The 17,763-nt window shown below is 37.9% G+C and overlaps 2 protein-coding genes across 2 annotated transcripts; both read left to right on the forward strand.

The window, feature by feature from the left end:
• Positions 1–633, forward strand: LRP88_07331 (uncharacterized protein; the record flags this gene model as incomplete). Its single annotated transcript, XM_083243861.1, has 1 exon — positions 1–633. The coding sequence occupies one exon, from the start codon at positions 1–3 to the stop codon at positions 631–633; it is 633 nt and encodes a 210-aa protein (XP_083101085.1).
• Positions 634–15,700: 15,067 nt separating this feature from the next.
• On the forward strand, positions 15,701–17,260 carry LRP88_07332 (cytochrome P450; the record flags this gene model as incomplete). Its single annotated transcript, XM_083243862.1, has 5 exons — positions 15,701–15,979; positions 16,030–16,173; positions 16,225–16,354; positions 16,402–17,044; positions 17,092–17,260. 5 exons carry the CDS (start codon positions 15,701–15,703, stop codon positions 17,258–17,260), a joined length of 1,365 nt encoding a protein of 454 aa, XP_083101086.1.
• Positions 17,261–17,763: the final 503 nt, after the last annotated feature.

Raw genomic sequence — 17,763 nt, forward strand, 5'->3', positions numbered from 1 at the left:
ATGCAGATCAAGAGCCTGGCCATCCTGGCCGCCGTGGCCGCTACAGCTGTCGCCGAAGAAGTCCAACACGTCGAGGTCATTCACGTCGTTGAGACCCTCCACATCTACGACACCAAGATCCTCCCCGTCAGCCCCAACAAGCGGTCCCTCGACTCCCTCTTCCGCCGTGCCGACAGAGCTCAATGCAGAAGCTCTGCCATCTCTTTACTCAAGAGCGCGCCCACCCCAGACCCTGACGTCCAGTCATGGGCCCTCAGGGCCCCTTCCTCCACCGACCCCTGCACCCTCGTCGCCCCATCGTCTCTGTCCGATGCTCTGATCGAGTATCTGACTGAGGTCGCCGAGTGGGCGATTGAGAAGGAGGGTGACGCCCAGAAGATTGTCGAGGAGTGTGAGCTCGATGGGGATGGCAATGCCCTCGAGTCTTGCTCTACTCCCGGTACTCTCTTCTTCACTTCTGCCAACCAGACAAAGACGGTTCCTCTCGAGCCTATCCTGGAGTCAATGACGGCGAGCGCAGGATCTGGAGGATCGTCGGGCGATAACGGCAATGCGGCTCCTGCTCGTGGTGCGGGTCTGACTGCCGTCTTTGCGGCCGCGATGGGTGCTGTTGGCTTCCTTGTATCTCTGTGATTTAGCTTGATGTTTTTTGAGCACAAAAGATATACGATACCCAGTGCCGAGATAATACACTACTAGCTTTCTAGCCTGTCTTCCAACGTTAATACAATTCACGGATTAGGTGAAGGCCTATCGCATCGAGGTCCCCGTCTCGGCTTCATGTGGAGTAATGATATCGGTTGTAGTCAACCTGTTAAAGTAATTTAGAGTCAACTCTTCTTTTTCAATGACGTCCTGGTCGTGCACAAGATCAAATAGCACACTAATAAACATCTGAGTTCCCTTTCCTTATATGGAGCTCTCCACATCTATAAATTCGAGGGTACATAGCGTTGGCCTTCGACTCAAGAGCGACCCTTGAGTCGGGAAGTGGGCGGTTGCGGCTCCACGCACCCGGCACTTGCTGGGGCTAGTGATCTCTGACAGCGACGCCACAAGGCAACGATTTGTTGGAGGCTCGAAATCGACTATTGGCAGCCAGGGGGATGTGTCATCCGCTTGTCGCCCGTGTGGGGGACTAAGTAGTTGAACGATGTCTTCCCCGGAATCTTTCCTCCACATCCCACACAAACGTCTCTCCACTGATACAGCTTAACGAATCGACTCGCCAAATTTAGGTTTCGTATTGGCCTAAGATGTCTAGCCGTAAACTACCACGGACGGCACAGTCAACTGTAGCGGGATGTGGCCAGGCCAGGTTGACATCGTCGGCTCCACACCCCAAACAAAATAGCGAGACAGCAGGCGCAGTGTCATGCGGTCCTGGTTATGGCTTGCTGGTACAGCATTGCTATATGTAAGGCAGGTTTCAAAAGAAGAAACACAATCGGCATTGTACGACTGAATGTCTTCCATATCAGTCACCTTATTACCTACTAACATCAACGTGTATTTCGTATTTTCTTACACTCCTCCTCCAATCAAACATACAGGTTCGAGAATATTACAGTCCATAAGCTTTATCAGCACTTGATAAATAGCCTCCACGCCTTTGTTCATGTCAAGTTAGAATGTCAGAACAAATCACATTTGAAGGCATGTTTTTCACTACACAGCTACCAGCACTCGGCCATACTAAACAGCAATCAATACAGACTTTCAAGGCGTTGAATCTGCCCTCTACGAGTGGGCTGATAGCTATGACACTAAAGACTGGGCAAGATTGCGCAAGATCGTCGCCCCTGAGTTGCGAGTCAGCCACCCAATCCCCTACCTTGTCTTCACCACATCAGTATTAATACAGCCCCTTGCAGATTGACTATAGGTCATTTCTGAACAAGGTTTGGGAGAATATGGCAGCCGAAGAATACATCAACATGATTTCAAATCCTGCAATGCTAGGCAGCCCGACTCTCAAGACGCAGCACCTGATCGGGGCGAGTCGTTACCAACGGGTCTCAGACAAGGAAATCATTGGCCATCATCAGTTACGAGTGCCTCATCAGATTTACGAGGACACCACACTTTCAAAAGTTGTGGTGAAAGGCCATGCTCACAGCTACAATAAACATTGGTACAAGAAGATTGATGGCCAATGGAAATTTGCAGGACTCGCCCCCGAATTACGATGGTCTGAGTATGACTTTGACAAGGTCGTTGCTGAGGGTCGCAACCATGCTCAAAAGACCTAGCGGCTATCCGATGCAGAGTTTATAAGAAATACTTTATGGTTATTTAGGAATGTCTATCCCGTAGATGGAAAGCAAAGTAGAGGAGAAATTAAGGCCCTGATGCCAATCGTACATCTGAGGATGACTGGGATATCTAATTTCCGCCTAGATGAATGCCAAGACACGCTTAGCTCAAATTATCAGCTATAGGCGCTATGTATGTGAGTATAAGCTGTCTAAATTACATACGTAGGGAAAATAAACGTCGCTATATATATCACGCTAGCCTAGAGCGCTAGAGCTTGCCTTCTTTGCCGTATAAAGTAATCCTAATAGCTTTTTATTACTTTCCCTAATTAACGCAAGAAGGTAATAACTATAGATTAATATAAGCTAACTATAGACTAATATAAAGCTATTTATAGATATATATTAATAAAGATAGATAAACTTAACCTCTATAGGCTATTAGATAATACCTTCTCGCTATCTAATAATATTAATAATACTGAGATGTCCTTAGATAACGCTGCGGGCACGAGGAGGCATACGAGGATATACCTATATGCTGCCGAGGAGCGCCTAGGTAATACTAAGTATATAGAGGAAGAGTTTCTTATAAAGCTTTTAATTAAGGATAATATTAATATTGTAACGGGCTGAGCCCGTGGGGGTCTCGGCTTGCACTCTCGACCAAGACCCACATAAGCTCAACAGCTAAAAGGGGCTCTTTTCGCTTCTCCTTTTTTACTTTCTTTTCCTTTCTTCCTTAGCTTTAGGATACTCATTAGAGTTATTTAGCTAGTTATTAATATACTTAGCTAGACCATTATATTATCCTAAAGCTCTATCCTTTAATAGGAAGACCAATTAATTAGGTTAATTAGTCTAGTCCCTGCTCGGCTTTCTATGTAATCAAGCCCGGAAGAGCAGAAGGCTCCTGCCTGTGTGGCGGTCGAGCTGTGTGTATACCTCTATGAAGACCTCGTGCTAATTACGAGTAGTAGAAGGCTCCTGCCTGTGTGGCGGTCGAGCTAAGTATATCCCTGCGAAGACCTTATATAAATCACGAGTAGTAGAAGTTCCCCCCCCTAAGACCTCGCTACCGGAGCGATTAGTGGAAGATCCCCTAAAGGGATAAGTATTTAATTAATTAACCCTGCCTAACGAGATAAACCGATATAAATAATTAATATAAGTAGCTTCTATAATAAAAGCTCTTAACTAAGATAAGGGCTCCCCTAGCTAAGCCTTCTAGATAATAATATAAATAATAATATAAATATTAAAGGAACTATGAGCCCTATGCGCTAAATAAGAAATTAACCGCGAGGAGATAAGGAATTAAATTCGCGCTATCTAATCAGCGATTATAATACCGGCTCTAATGCCATAACCGCTAGAGCCCCTAAATATAGCTAGACCTAAACTTTAATAAAGCTCCTCGCTAGAATAACTATTAATAAAGAGGAAACTAATCCTCTTAGACCCCCTATAATTTAATAAAACTTAATAGAAGTTCTAGGCTTAGTAACTTAAAATATAAAGTAAATTATATATTAATAACCCTACCCTTAGCGAATTATTAGATTAATTTACTTATATTTACTTTAAATTAGCTAAAATACTATAAGTAATAGTAATAGCCTTTTTTAAAAAAGGAGGCTTAAACTAGTAATTTAAGCTAAGTAAATTTATAATATACTTAGCTAGCTATTATAAGAACTTAAATATTAAGTAATAAGCTCTTAGCTAGCTAGAGATAATAAGATAAGGAGATAAAAAGAGCTTTATATCCTTCCTTCCTAAGTTTAAGAGGGAGCTTATAGATAATAAAGGAGCTAGCTAGGCAGACTTAGTGCAAATTAATGCCCTTAAGTATATAATTAACTAAGAGCTCTATTCCTACCTTATAGGCTAGCTTAGTTTATTAAAGATATATCCCTCTTTTGTTAATACGCTATAGAGCCTTAGGGCTAACTTAGAAGAGCTCTGCTTTTATAACTAGAAGCTAGGTAACTAGCAGGAGCAGCGACGAGGCCTAAGCCCTAACTAGGAATAACCCAGATAGAGGTCACCGCTGTCAAAGGAGGCATCTAATTATATAAATTAGGAACCCATAAAGGTTAAGAGATATAAATTAAAGCTCCTAGATAGGCGGAAATGCTACTAATGCGGCGAGGTTAGCTATATTATTACTTATTGCACTTAATATTAAAGAAGCTAGTAAGACTTAAAAGAGGCAAGGAAGCCTAAGCGTAAAACCAGGGCTGCAGGGAGTAAGCTAAGAAAGAAGAGGGACTAAGACCTAAGTGATAAAGATAAAGCTAATAGCCTAAGCGAGGTAGCCTCGGCGGAGGAATTAGAAAATAAGTAGCTCCTAACTAAAATTACTATTAAGAGCACTAATAGGCTTAAGCTAAGTAAGAGGAGCTAGAGGATTAAATAAATAGTTAACCTTTTTATATTAATATAAGGATTAATTAAGAATATTACTTAATAGCCCTTATTAATAATAAATATCTATGCTATAAAATAATTATTAATGCCCTTACTTATAAGCTATGCTTGCTATGTATTTTTATTATCTTATAAATACTTAAGTAAGTAAATATATCCTCGCTAAGTACTATTAGGTATATAATATATATAAATATAAATATTAATAGCTATTATAAGAAATAAGTCTTTTTTTATATTATAATAAGCTAAGAAAATAAAATTATCCTTAGATAAACCTAAATAAATAAAAAGGATATTACTATTTAGCTTATAAGAAGATAATTATATATAAGCTTATATAACTACTAGGTAAATAAGTAAGACCCTAAGAGCTTTTAATAACTTAATTTACTAGGCCTAATTAGTATAGTCTTTATAGGTCTAGTTTAATATACTAAGAAATAAAAAAGAAAATATAATAGCCTAAGAGTATTTTCTATAAGCCTCTTAAATATTAAAAAAGCCCTTATATTAAAAAAGAGATTAAATCTAAGGGAAAAGCTCCCTAAGCACTACTATAAGTTCTTAAAAGTATTTAATTAAAAACTTATTAATTAATTATTACTATATTAACCTAGTATTAATTATAAGATCCTATTAAAATAAGGGCTTAATAAAAGAGAGAAAAAGCCCCCTTAGGGCCCCTTATATAAAATATCTCGCGAGGAATTAATTATTCTTAGAAGAACCCTAATAGAGTTACTTAATAAGGGATTTATATATATTAGTAGCTCCCCTGCCTTAGCCCCTATCCTCTTTATATAAAAGCCAGGGGGCGGCTTATAGTTCTACGTAGACTACTAAGGTCTTAATGCGATTACTAAGAAAGACTAATACCTATTACCGCTTATTAAAGAGACTTTAAGGTCCCTATCTAAGGCAAAGTAATTAATTAAGCTAAATATAATTACTACCTTTTATAAGGTATAAGTATAAGAGAGAGATAAGTAGAAAATAGCATTTTATACCTAATATAGCCTTTATAAATAGCTAGTTATACTATTTAGCCTTATAGGCGCCCTAGTAACCTTTTAATAATATATTAACTATATGCTATGGGACTACTTAGATGAGTTTTACTTAGCCTATATTAATAATATCCTTATTTACTTAGATAGGTCCCTAGCTAATTATAGGAAGAAGGTAAAGCTAGTCCTCTAGAGGTTATAAGAGGCAGGCCTATAAATTAATATTAATAAATATAAATTTAAGACTATAAGTATTAAATACCTTAGATTTATTATTAAAGCTAGGTAAGGAATTTAAATTAACCTAGAGAAAATAAAGGTAATCTAATTATAAAAGTAGCCCTATTTAATTAAGGAAGTTAAAAGGTTTTTAAGCTTTATAAATTATTATTAGTAGTTTATCCCGAGGTTTTCTTTTATTATATTACCTCTTATAGCCCTAATAAAAAAAAAGGCTATATTTATTTAGTTAAATAGTTACTAAATAGCCTTTAAGGAGCTTAAAGTGCTCCTTATTAGCATACCTATACTAGCCTAATAAGACCCTAACTAAGAGATAATCCTTAAGACTAACTCTTCTAGATATATTACTAGAGGTACCCTTTTATAAGTAAGAGAAAATAAAGTTCTTTAGCTAATAGCTTTCTTTTTAAAAAAAAACTTACTTATTAAATATAACTATTTAATCTATAATAAAGAGCTACTTATAATTATTTACTATTTAAAATACTAAGATATAAAATTAAAAAGCATAGCCTCTTTCCTAATCCTTATAGATTACTTTAACCTCTAATACTTTATAAAAAAGTAATAGCTTAATAAAAGATAGGTCTATTAGGCAGAGATATTATCGCGGTTTAACTTTATAATCTAATTCTAACCTAGCAAAGAGGCTATTATCCTAGATGCCCTCTTATAACGAGAGCAGGATATACTAGAGGATTACGAGGATAACTAGATTAAAGGCTAGTACCTGCAGCTCTTATAGCTAAGCGAAAGGAAAGATAAGAAGTATCTAATTATAAAGGGAAAAATAAGCTATATTTCAAAGGGTAATATAAATTAACCTAGAGATTAAGAAATAAACTAAGATAGATAAATTAAGAACCTTTTTGCTAATAGTTAACTATAATAATTATAAGACTAAGGATTATAGTAATATAATTAATACTAGCTAATTTATAAGGCTATATAATAAGGCAAAAAGTAGTTATTTTTATAATAAGGACTCCCTATTATGCTATTTAAATACTTAATTAATAAGGGAGAATAGCTCTATTAGTATAAGCGGATATAGGTCCCGAGCTATAAGCCGCTCTATATAAGGATTATCTAAGATATATATAATTTAGCGCTTACTAATCACCTAGGATAGGATATACTAAAGTCCCTTATTAGTAGATAGTTCTATTAGCCAGGACTTAACTTAGATATATAGTAATTTATATAAAATTATAATACTTATAGCTAGAGCACTATCTAGAGAGAGAAATGCTATAGCCTCTTAAAGCCGCTCTTAATCCTAGACTAGATCTAGTTAAAGATATTTATTAACTTTATTATAGACCTCCTACCTACTTAATTAAATAGTTCTATAAACCTTATAGTTATTATAGATTATCTCTTAAAGAGTATTATCCTTAAACCTATAAAGGAAATTATAATTAGTGCTATTGCTAAGACCTTATTATAATGCTTTATCTAATACTATGGCATCCCTAGGGGAATTATAATAAATAGAGGGACCTAATTTATAAGCTAAATATGGAAGAGGCTATGTAAGCTACTTTATATCTAACAGAGGCTATTAATAGCCTGGCACCCCGAGACCGATAGAGCTATAGAGAGGGCCAATCAGGAGGTTAAGAGATATATCTATATCTTCGCTACCTATGCATAGGATAACTAGGACGAACTCCTACCTGCAGCAGTAGTAGCTATTAATAACTATCTAGCAATATCTATAGGACTAAGTCTATTCTTCCTCATGCATAGCTATAACCTAGAACCTATCGAGATTAATGAACGGCTCTAACCAGATGGGAAGTCGCTAGTAGCTCGGGCTAAGTCTATTATCTAAAGACTAAAAGAAGCTACTAAATAGGCATAGGCCGTGATGGCCTTAGCATAAGAGTAATAAGAGAAGAACGCAAATACCCGATAGTAACTATCTAATTAGTTTAAACTAGGAGATAAGATATAGCTATGACTCCGTTATATATATTTAGACTAACCCTTTAGGAAGTTTAATTAGCTCTTAGCTAAATATATTATCCTTAAGACTATTAGATCATATACTTGTCGCCTTAATACCCCCCCAGGGATCTATAATATGTTCTATATTTCCCTCTTATAGCTAGCTGCGGATAACCTATTGCCTTCCTAGCGGTCTAATAACTATTAGCCGCTTGCTATACTAATGGATAATAGCGAGGAATATAAAGTTAAGGAGATCTTATAAGTTAAGAAAGTGCATAAGTAATAGAAAGCCCTAGTAAAATAGATAGGCTATATAAAGCTAATATAGGAACTACTTAATTAAATAGTTAATATAGTAGCTTTAGCACGCTATGAGGCTCAGCATAGTAAGATAGGATCTAAACCTCCCCCTAGAAGAGGAGAGGAGGGGGGTATTATAACGGGCTAAGCCCATGGGGGTCTTAGCTTATACTCTCAACTAAGACCCATATAAGCTTAATAGCTAAAAGGGGCTCTTTTTACTTTTCCTTTTTTACTTTCTTTTCCTTTCTTCCTTAGCTTTAAGATACTTATTAGAGTTATTTAGCTAGTTGTTAATATACTTAGCTAGACTATTATAAATATAAATTAAAAGAGATTATTTAAGATAATATATATATATAGCGAGCTAGATAGCAAGCAAACCAGATACTTTTTTTAATCTTTAAGATAGAAATTACTATAAAAATATAATAAACTATTTAATTAATTAAAATTACTCGCTATACTCTTCCCTAGATATCTTAATCACTACCTAATATATTTTTATATTATAACTAGGCTTGCCGCAGATACTATAATGCTAAACCCCCGGTCGCGCTAACCTCCCTTAATTACTACTTCTCGACAATTCTGCCACTACCTACGCATCTATATCTATCTAATTAATTACTTGCCTTCCTTCCTCTACTATTATTACCCCTCTTTTCTATAGTCGGGTCCTTTTTGCCCTCCGGCGCCGGCTTAGTATCTTATTTGCCTATTTAAGTTCTTTAACCCTAGCCTTAAGTAAGGCAACCTTATATATAACTATCTTTATTCCCTTAGAAAAAGACTATATAGCTTCTAAAATTAACTCTAGGGAGCTACTTTTATGCCTTATAACTTATCTCTCGAGGTAATCTAACTGAGATTAAGCCTTAAGCACGGTCTTTGGGGTCTTTGAGACCCAAGGGGTTAACGGTTTAGCTACCTCCTTAGGCGGCGTTAGAGTCCGTAGCTGCACATTAAGCTTCGAGACCACACTTTCCGGGTCAAGAGGAATAAGCCTGGCTCCTCTGAAGGCTAACTTAATATTCTTTTCCGTTATAGTGGCCTAAAATGCGGCGTAGAAGGCTAGAAAGAACTTAGTCTTTGAAACGTGAGTTATAGAGCATCTAATTAGATGCTTTATTTCTTGGCCGTAAGTGTTCTTAAGCACGCTAAAGCACCTAACGTCAAGGGGCTAAAGTATATGAGATGAATGAGGTGGCATACAAAGCCTGATGATTTTCTTCTCCTTATAATATCTCTTGAATTCGATTGAGTGGTGACTTTCATGGCCATTAAGGATTAGAAGACGATAGCGACTATTTGATCGCTTGGCTATGCACCGGTCAAAGTGCTTAAGCCACTCGAGACCGGTCTCGTTATCAGTCCAGCCATTTTAGGTCATTGCAATAGCCCAATCGCCCGGGAGGTTACTATCCCGGTACTAGTTGGCGAGGTGATATTGGCCGGCACCGATGATGAACGGCGCGATCGCTTGGCCATCCGCATTGATCGCCTGAATGACCGTAATCCATTCCCGGTTTCCGGGCTATACTAATTTTGGCTTTCCACGCCTATCTATGCCTATAATGACCATTCCGCTCTAAATTATGCCCATCATAAAGCTAGTCTCATCAATATTATAGAAATTATCTAATTAGATGCCATACTTCGCGATTATATTCGCCATAAGCATAAACCAATTACGGATAATAGCTAGATCTTCGCACTTAGCTCTCTAGTAGTCATACTTCCGAAAAAAACGCGTCTTAAGGTCTAGGTATCGCCTAACGAAGTTTAAAGCCCAACGCGCGCTAACTAGTGGCGCGTCGCGGTCGGCAAGTAATTGATTAGCCATTTCCTTCACACCACGAAGCCGGGGGGGAAATCCTCGCGAATCTAGGTCGAGAATAAAGTGAATAAGGATCTGTTCCTCTAGATCAGATAGTCGGCGTGAATTAGGAATAGTATTGACTCGGGCTTGGATGCCATTATATCGGTCAAACAGTGTTGAATGCTTGACTTGGTAGAGCTTTGCGGCACCTCTAAGACTTAGTTTTGGTGTATTTTGATAGGCTTGAAGTGCAAGAAGGATTCTAGCCTCTTTATTAGACTGTGACATGCTGGGTGGTTAAGAATCAATTGATCAAATAGAGATAATATAGGTTAAGGGATTTTTTGTCCGGTTTGCTTGCTGTCCAGCTCGCTATACATGTATGTTATTTATTATCTTTAATAAGTAAAATAAAAAGATACCTTGCTTAAGAGATTATAGTAATCTTATTATATAAGATATATATTAAATTACTAACCTATAGCTCATAAGAGTATATTTTAAGTAGGTGCTTAAGGCATTAAAGCTAGTCTTTAGTGACTTATTTTATATGCTAAAGGCTATATTTTTTGCCCTTTATAAGTAGCTTTAAAATAATATTATTATTAGTAATAATTAAGAGATATATTTAGAGTAAAAGATATTAATTATTTTTTAAATTTTTGCCTTTAGCGCTATATAGAGGAATATAATAGGTATTTTCTTTATTAACTAAAGCATAGTCTTAAGGGTATTTTATAAGATTATTAAATTACTACTTTAATTATATAATTACTTTATAATATAGCTAATAGTAAGAGAGCTCTTTTTTAATATAGAATTAGATAGTAATTCTATATAGTTTAATAATACTATAAGAGTAATAAATAAGACTTATATATATATCTTTATCGCCCTTAAGTAATAAGAAAGGTAATAATTAAAAAAGAGCTAAGTCTCTTAAAATATACTTATTATAATTAACCTCGAGGGCTAGTTTATATATATACTTATAGGTATAGAAGGCTTAACTTATAACTTTATATTACTTTAGATCGCCCTTATATAAGTAGACTTATAGAAGCTTATATTGCCTTGCGGGCGCTTTTACCTTATTAATATAGGATTTCCTTTAAGATATAATATCTTAATGCTATTTATAGGGCATATATATTACCTTAAAGACTTCTAAGACTAAGGAATACTATTAGACTATAAAGAAGAGATATTTAATTATAGCTATGCTAAGTTATAATAAGTAATTAAGTAGGCTTTTAGTATATAAAAGAAGAAATTTATAATCTTATATAAGTGCTCTCTTAAGTATAATTTTAATAGTTAATAGCTTATTATATATGCTATAGCGGGTATATATAACTTTATCTTAAATAAAGGGAGAGAACCTACTAAGGAGAGGAAGTTACTTAAAGAAATGCTTATAGAAAAAGAGAGTAATATTATAAAGGCGGCTAAAGCTTATACTAATTCTATTATGCCTTTCTAAGCTAGTAGGCATATGTAAGAGTATATTATAATATAGATATAGACTTAATATAGCTTTAAAGAATATATTAAAAGGTAGTAAGAGCATAAGGGTATTAATAATATTAATAATAAAGTTAATAAAGCTAAAGAGTAAAAAAAAAAGGAGTTATAATTATAAATATAAGGGTAGTAAAAGTAATAGTAATAAAAAAAAATAAGGCTTATTATTAAGGGCTATAATAAAAATATTAAGACTAGTATAAAAGTATTAAAAAATATTATAATTTATATATAAAAAGCAGCTTTTAAGCTAATTTAATTATATAGGTTAATATTAATATTATTAATTATTATAAGCTTACTTATAAGGCTTAGCTATAGGCTTAATTTTCCTTATAATCTAAGCCTCCTTTATAATAATTAAACCTAATATATTTTATATTATAATATTACTTAGATCTTCTTAAAATTAATAAATTACTTAGATTATTAATAAGAGCTTTTTCTTCTTTATAACCTCCTTATAGTTAATAATAGCCTTTTTAATATCTTATAAGCTAACTAGGTAAGTATAAAAAACTATATTATAAGTCCTTTAAGTTTCTTAATATATTAAAATCTCTTTTATCTCCCCCCTAGGGCATACCGCTAAGATTCTTATAATTATTATATTTTCTCTTCTTATAATAATTAATAAAAGGGTTATTTAGCGGTATATTACTTATAAGATAAAAGCTAGAGTAATTTTAAGCGCATTAGCGAGGCTATAAAGGCAATAAGACTACTAAGCGGCGACTAAATAAGTTTCTTACCTTATAAGAGTAATCCCGCGATATAGAGAGAGATTACTAACTATCTTATATATCCTATAATAATATAAGAAAGGCATAGTTATCTCTTAGCGCCGCTTATTTCTTAGCTTTAGCTTTATCTATTATTTCTTCCTCTATTGCATTATAAGTAGCTACTACTTCCTCTATTATTTCTATCTACGCTGCCCTGCCTCGCGCTCTTCCTTACTAATAGGCGCTATTTCTAAGTAGGTAAATCTACTTCTTAGTGGGTTTATTATCTAAGAAGATCTTATTATATTTCTTAAAGTTAATATTATTAGAAATAAATAAATTATTTATAATAATTTTATTCTTTAAAAAATTATATCTCTTAAGGTAAAGATTTTTATTATTTTTATTTATTAATAATAAACTAAATTTATATTTATAATATAATTTAAAGTAATATTTTATATCTTTAATAATATATTAAAAAGTCTTAATTTATATAATTTTTATTATTATTATTTTTAATACTTATTAAATATTTAATTATTTTTTTAAAAATTAAAAATAAATATTTTAAATAATAATTTATAAATAAATCTTTTTTATTTTTAACTTTTCTTAATAATAAGCTTTTAATAATCTCTTAAGAAAATATATTTCTTAATTTTTTAATTAATATTAACTTATTAAATTCTTTAGGTTATTAATATTATTTTTATATTAATAATCCCCTTATCTTTTAAATTCCTTGCTTATAGCTAATATAAACCTTAATAGCTAGCTAGATAGTATTATAAATATTTTAATTAGTAATTTTATATATATTATTAAATTTTATAGTAAGAGCTAGGAATATAGAAGTATCTTAGTAATCCTAGTATCTTAAGAGCCTTATTTTAAGTATTAAAAAGCGATATTATTATAGCTTAAGAATCTATATCACGATGACTTTAATAGCTGCGGGGGAAGGCGGTGAGAGGAGGTATGGTATTAAGCTTAACGGGGTTTTAGTATAAGACGGTGGGTATGCTAATTTTATGCATTACAATGTCTCAAGCTATAATCCCTGATAGACCGATTGCTCATTGGCATCAGGACCTAACAATCGCATCGGCTGAGAGACAAAGTCTAACTTTGCTTGGCGCGCTAAGGCTTGGTCGCCTTCGGTTAGCAATTGACCCCGCTTTGGGGCAATTTTGAACCTGCTATCTAAGTTATCACTCGCCTTCTTTCTTTATCATAACAAAACTCGAGTAACAGCCAGTCTGCCAGCACCACACGATGAAGAGACAGCGGCCGCCCCTTAACCAAGGTCTGTAATGGCTACCGAGATTTATTATGGCTTAGATGACAAACTTACAGTGTCAGGCTGCTACAAATGCGAAAGACGGCGTATCCTGTGTGATCGTGCATTGCCGAGCTGCCTCAAATGCACGAAAAAGGGCTTGGTCTGCCCGGGATACGGTCAACGGCTGCGATGGGCCGGCGGCGCTGCTATTCGTGGCCGTCTTACTCAAGTCGAGGAGACAATCGCCGATGATGCCGGATGTTCATCTACAACGATTGGGAACGAAATCTGGACCAGCGCATCCTCGTTTCACTCGATCAGCAAGAAGACGCTACATAAGCTCATCGATCACTGGGATAAGCAAATAGCACGCTTGATGGTCTGGGTAGACTCGGATGAAAATCCTTATCGACGATATGTCACCCCAATGGCATACATACATCCTGTCGTTGGGTTGGCCATGGCTGCCGTCTCCTCTCAGCATGCTTCCATCTCGCTTGAGGATGATAGCTTTTCTGAAAAGGCCCGCAATGAGGCCATTGGTATGATATCGGCCTACGTGAGAAACATTACCACTCATGTCATGAGCGGACGTGAGCTTGGTAACCAACTGGACGAACGGGCCGTCGAATGGGTCTTGGCGGCCATGCTCTTGCTTTCATGCTACGAAATGGCAGACTCTGGCTCTGCGGCAGCAGACTTTCATCGGCGAGCTGCGAGGTCACTCGTGAATACCTTCGAGACGACAGGCTGTGGTGAGAGCTTGTTGCTCAACTTCCTCAGGAATCAGTTATCCGTACACGACATCTTTGCTTGCACGACATCGTTTGACCTATCTTCGATGCAGCAAGTGATTCTTCCACGCACAGCGGACGACTCAATACTATTCTCAACTTACCTCAGGTATTTGCACGACGTCACGTTGCTTTCCCGTCAATTAGAGCCTTCAACCGCTCGACAAGCCCGGCTGGGGTTGACTTTTAGTCATATTCGGACACAGTTTGAGGTCGCCCGAGGAGAGACGCTCATGACAGCGGGCCGTCTCGCTTTGCAGCCTGCTTCCCGACGTCGAGACTTTATCTGTGTTGTGAACATACACTACTACGCCGCTCTACTGTACTCTGCGAGGTGCCTGGAGATACACATCGACGAGCAACGGAAGGAATTGATGGATGGTCTGTTCGACCAAATTGCAGCAATGGGCGCGATTGATGAGTGGCTGCACTGTCTCCCATGGTCGCTTTTCATTGCTGGAGTGGAGAGTCACGGAAATGATGCCGGGCAAGGGATTATCTCTGCTTTATACAGTCGGATATGCTGCATAATGCGATTTAAGAACTTCTGGGACGTCGCGCAATTCTTGCAGGTATTCTGGGCAGCTGATGAGCGAGATTGGCGAGACTTGGCTCGGAAGTGGGAATTATCAGGACAGCCGGTGTTGCTACCCTGAGCTTGCCTCCAAAGGCAAGCCAAATCCATGATTAATTTATTTCCAGGTCAAAAACTTGTGGTAGCGTTACTGAGGTACATGTGTTTATGAAAGTCTTGCGCTAGCGGAACAGCCATGTCTTGGTTGGTCATGCAAAGGGCGTCTTACCGATCAACTCCGACCAGAAGTCAATCTGAGTCAACTTCTCGCTCAACCAGAATAGAGACTGATATCACTGTCAAGACCGCGGATAACTTATCGCGTCTCGGACAAGGTACTAGATATGATGCCCTAGAGTTACGTAAAGAAAATTCTTCCAAGTTGACAATCCCGAGGTCCGACGTTATCCATCACGGGTCTGATCGCCTGCCAATCAGGTCAGAGTAGATGACCCAACAGGAGGTTGCTAGTTCGATCTCCAGATCTATACCCAAACAGGAAGTCATCTGGAGATGAGAGAGCTGACTCCTCACAGGTCGTGTAAAAGTTTGAGAGCATTTTAAATATATAAGGCGTGACCAATGTCAGGTTCAACAAAGATGCAAACTCAGACTGTTTTATATCCTCGGGATTTGGTTGCACAATCATGTTTTTATTGTCAGTCCCCGCACTCTCGATTGCCATTGCGGCATGTGCCCTTTTCTATGTCTGGAAATGCGTCTCATCACCCTTGTGGGCAGCCCCCGGTCCGTTTCTCTCCCGCTTCACGCCATTCATGTTGAGATGGAACGAGTTTAACGCCAATCGGACCCTGTACATCCACTCTCTCCATCTCAAATATGGGCCTATCGTTCGTATTGCGCCCAATGAAATGTCATTTTCATCCTATGAAGCTGTCAAGGAGATTTACGGCTCCAAGGGCAGTGGCTACGACAAAACCACATTTTATGATCTCTTCACGGTGTTTGGGCGTAGGCAAGTCGTGAATGGATCCGTGTATCACTTTGCGCTAACAACTCAAAGAACTTTGTTCTCAACACTTGATAAAACCACTGTTAGTCCCCGACACACTCGACATTTGCGGCGATAGCTCACAGTCAATAGCATGCGAAGCGAAAGCGTCTCCTAGCCGACAGGTACGCAAACAGCAACGTTCTGAAGCCGGCATCCCTCAACGGAATTGAGAATCGAGCACGAGAATTTGCGAGACAGTGTGGCGATTCAACTGGAAGCAGTGTCGATGTATACGTAGGCTATTCGCTGACTACTTACCCTGTGATTTTCGCTGACTTTGACCAGATTAAACTTCACGCATTTGCTTGCGATGGTGTTACCCATCACCTGTTCCAGCCGTACGGTACTGATTGCCTGGGGAATCCTGGTGACCGAGAGATGATGGATCAAGTCAATGCCGATGATAGTCTTCGAAGTAAGTTCACCTCCCTCTCTACACAAGAGAATGATCTGACAACCTAGGCCGCCTCTTCATGCTGTATGCGCCAACTCTCTACAAGTATTCATCTAAGATTCTGGATTGCTTCTTTGAGCCACGAGCCACGCCACTGGCAGATAACTTTGTCACAAAAAGAAGCAAACTGGATGACCCGGAAGGGTTTACTCTTTTGAGTCGCCTCCGGAGCAAGCTTGGTGACGAATTGGCCGAAGGCGACATCGCTTCAGAATGCCTTGATCACATGGTTGCCGGCATCGACACCACAGGCGATGTTCTGTGTTTCTTGATCTGGGAATTATCTCAGCCTCGTTCAGCTCAGTTCCAGGATGAGCTTCGAAGAGAACTAAGGGGGAACCCTGATATGGCGTTTGACAAACTCCCAGTTCTCGACTCGATTGTACAAGAAGGCCTGCGCTGCTTTCCCGCCATTCCCATGTCGTTGCCACGCGTGGTTCCAAAGGACGGAAGGGTCATCGACGAACTATTTGTCCCTGAAGATACTATCGTGAGTTGCCAGGCATACTCGGTTCAGCGACACCATTCGCATGTGTTTCCAGAGCCTGATCGATTCAACCCTCACCGGTGGATGTCGAACGAAAACGATGCAGAGATGAGGCGCCATATCTTTGCCTTCTCGTATGGTGGACGAGGCTGTATCGGAAAACAGTGAGTTCTCTCCAAATATGTGCTTGTACCTGCTCACACAGTTTTAGTTTGGCCTATGCCGAGATGAAGCTTCTGCTAAGGGAGGTGTACTCTCAATACCAAACAGTTCCTGACCCTTCTATGACTGAGGAGTCAATGAGGTCACACGATCAGATCATTTCGGCTAGGCCTTACGGTCAGAAGTGTTTGCTACGCTTTGTGCCGACTGCTGCATAATTCGGTCATGAGCAGAAGGAAAGGTGGCAAGCAAGACATGTCAACAACAGAATAAAAAACCACGGGTACCGGAGAAGCATCGGGTAGACTAGTTACAAGGACAGTTTCCAATATACTTGCGGCATCTAGGTAGCCAAAAGAAACACCATAAGCTGGGTACGCTGCTGGCTTTGACTCACTCCCCGGCGCATCACCGAACCACTTTCTGTACCACGTATTAGCCGCCAACCTTTGTCTTGAAGTGCTAGTGAGACTGCCACATGACTCTACACCCTTGGAGCTCTCCATTTGCCCCTATCAACCAGTGGCCGAAGGGAAAGGGCGCCGCATCCGCTTCATGGAGACATGTCATCTGCACCTCTAAGGCATACAAGATTTCCTATGCACCGATAGCTTCATCTAACATCCGTCTGACTCGACTGCATTTAGTTTGCATCTCAACTGTCGCACTTTTCAGGTAATGATCAGACACATATGTGCGACATATGTCTCATTTGACCTAA

This window comes from Fusarium phalaenopsidis (genome assembly GCF_050370095.1).
Source record: "Fusarium phalaenopsidis strain FUZ10S chromosome Unknown contig_32298, whole genome shotgun sequence".
NCBI lineage: Eukaryota > Fungi > Ascomycota > Sordariomycetes > Hypocreales > Nectriaceae > Fusarium > Fusarium phalaenopsidis.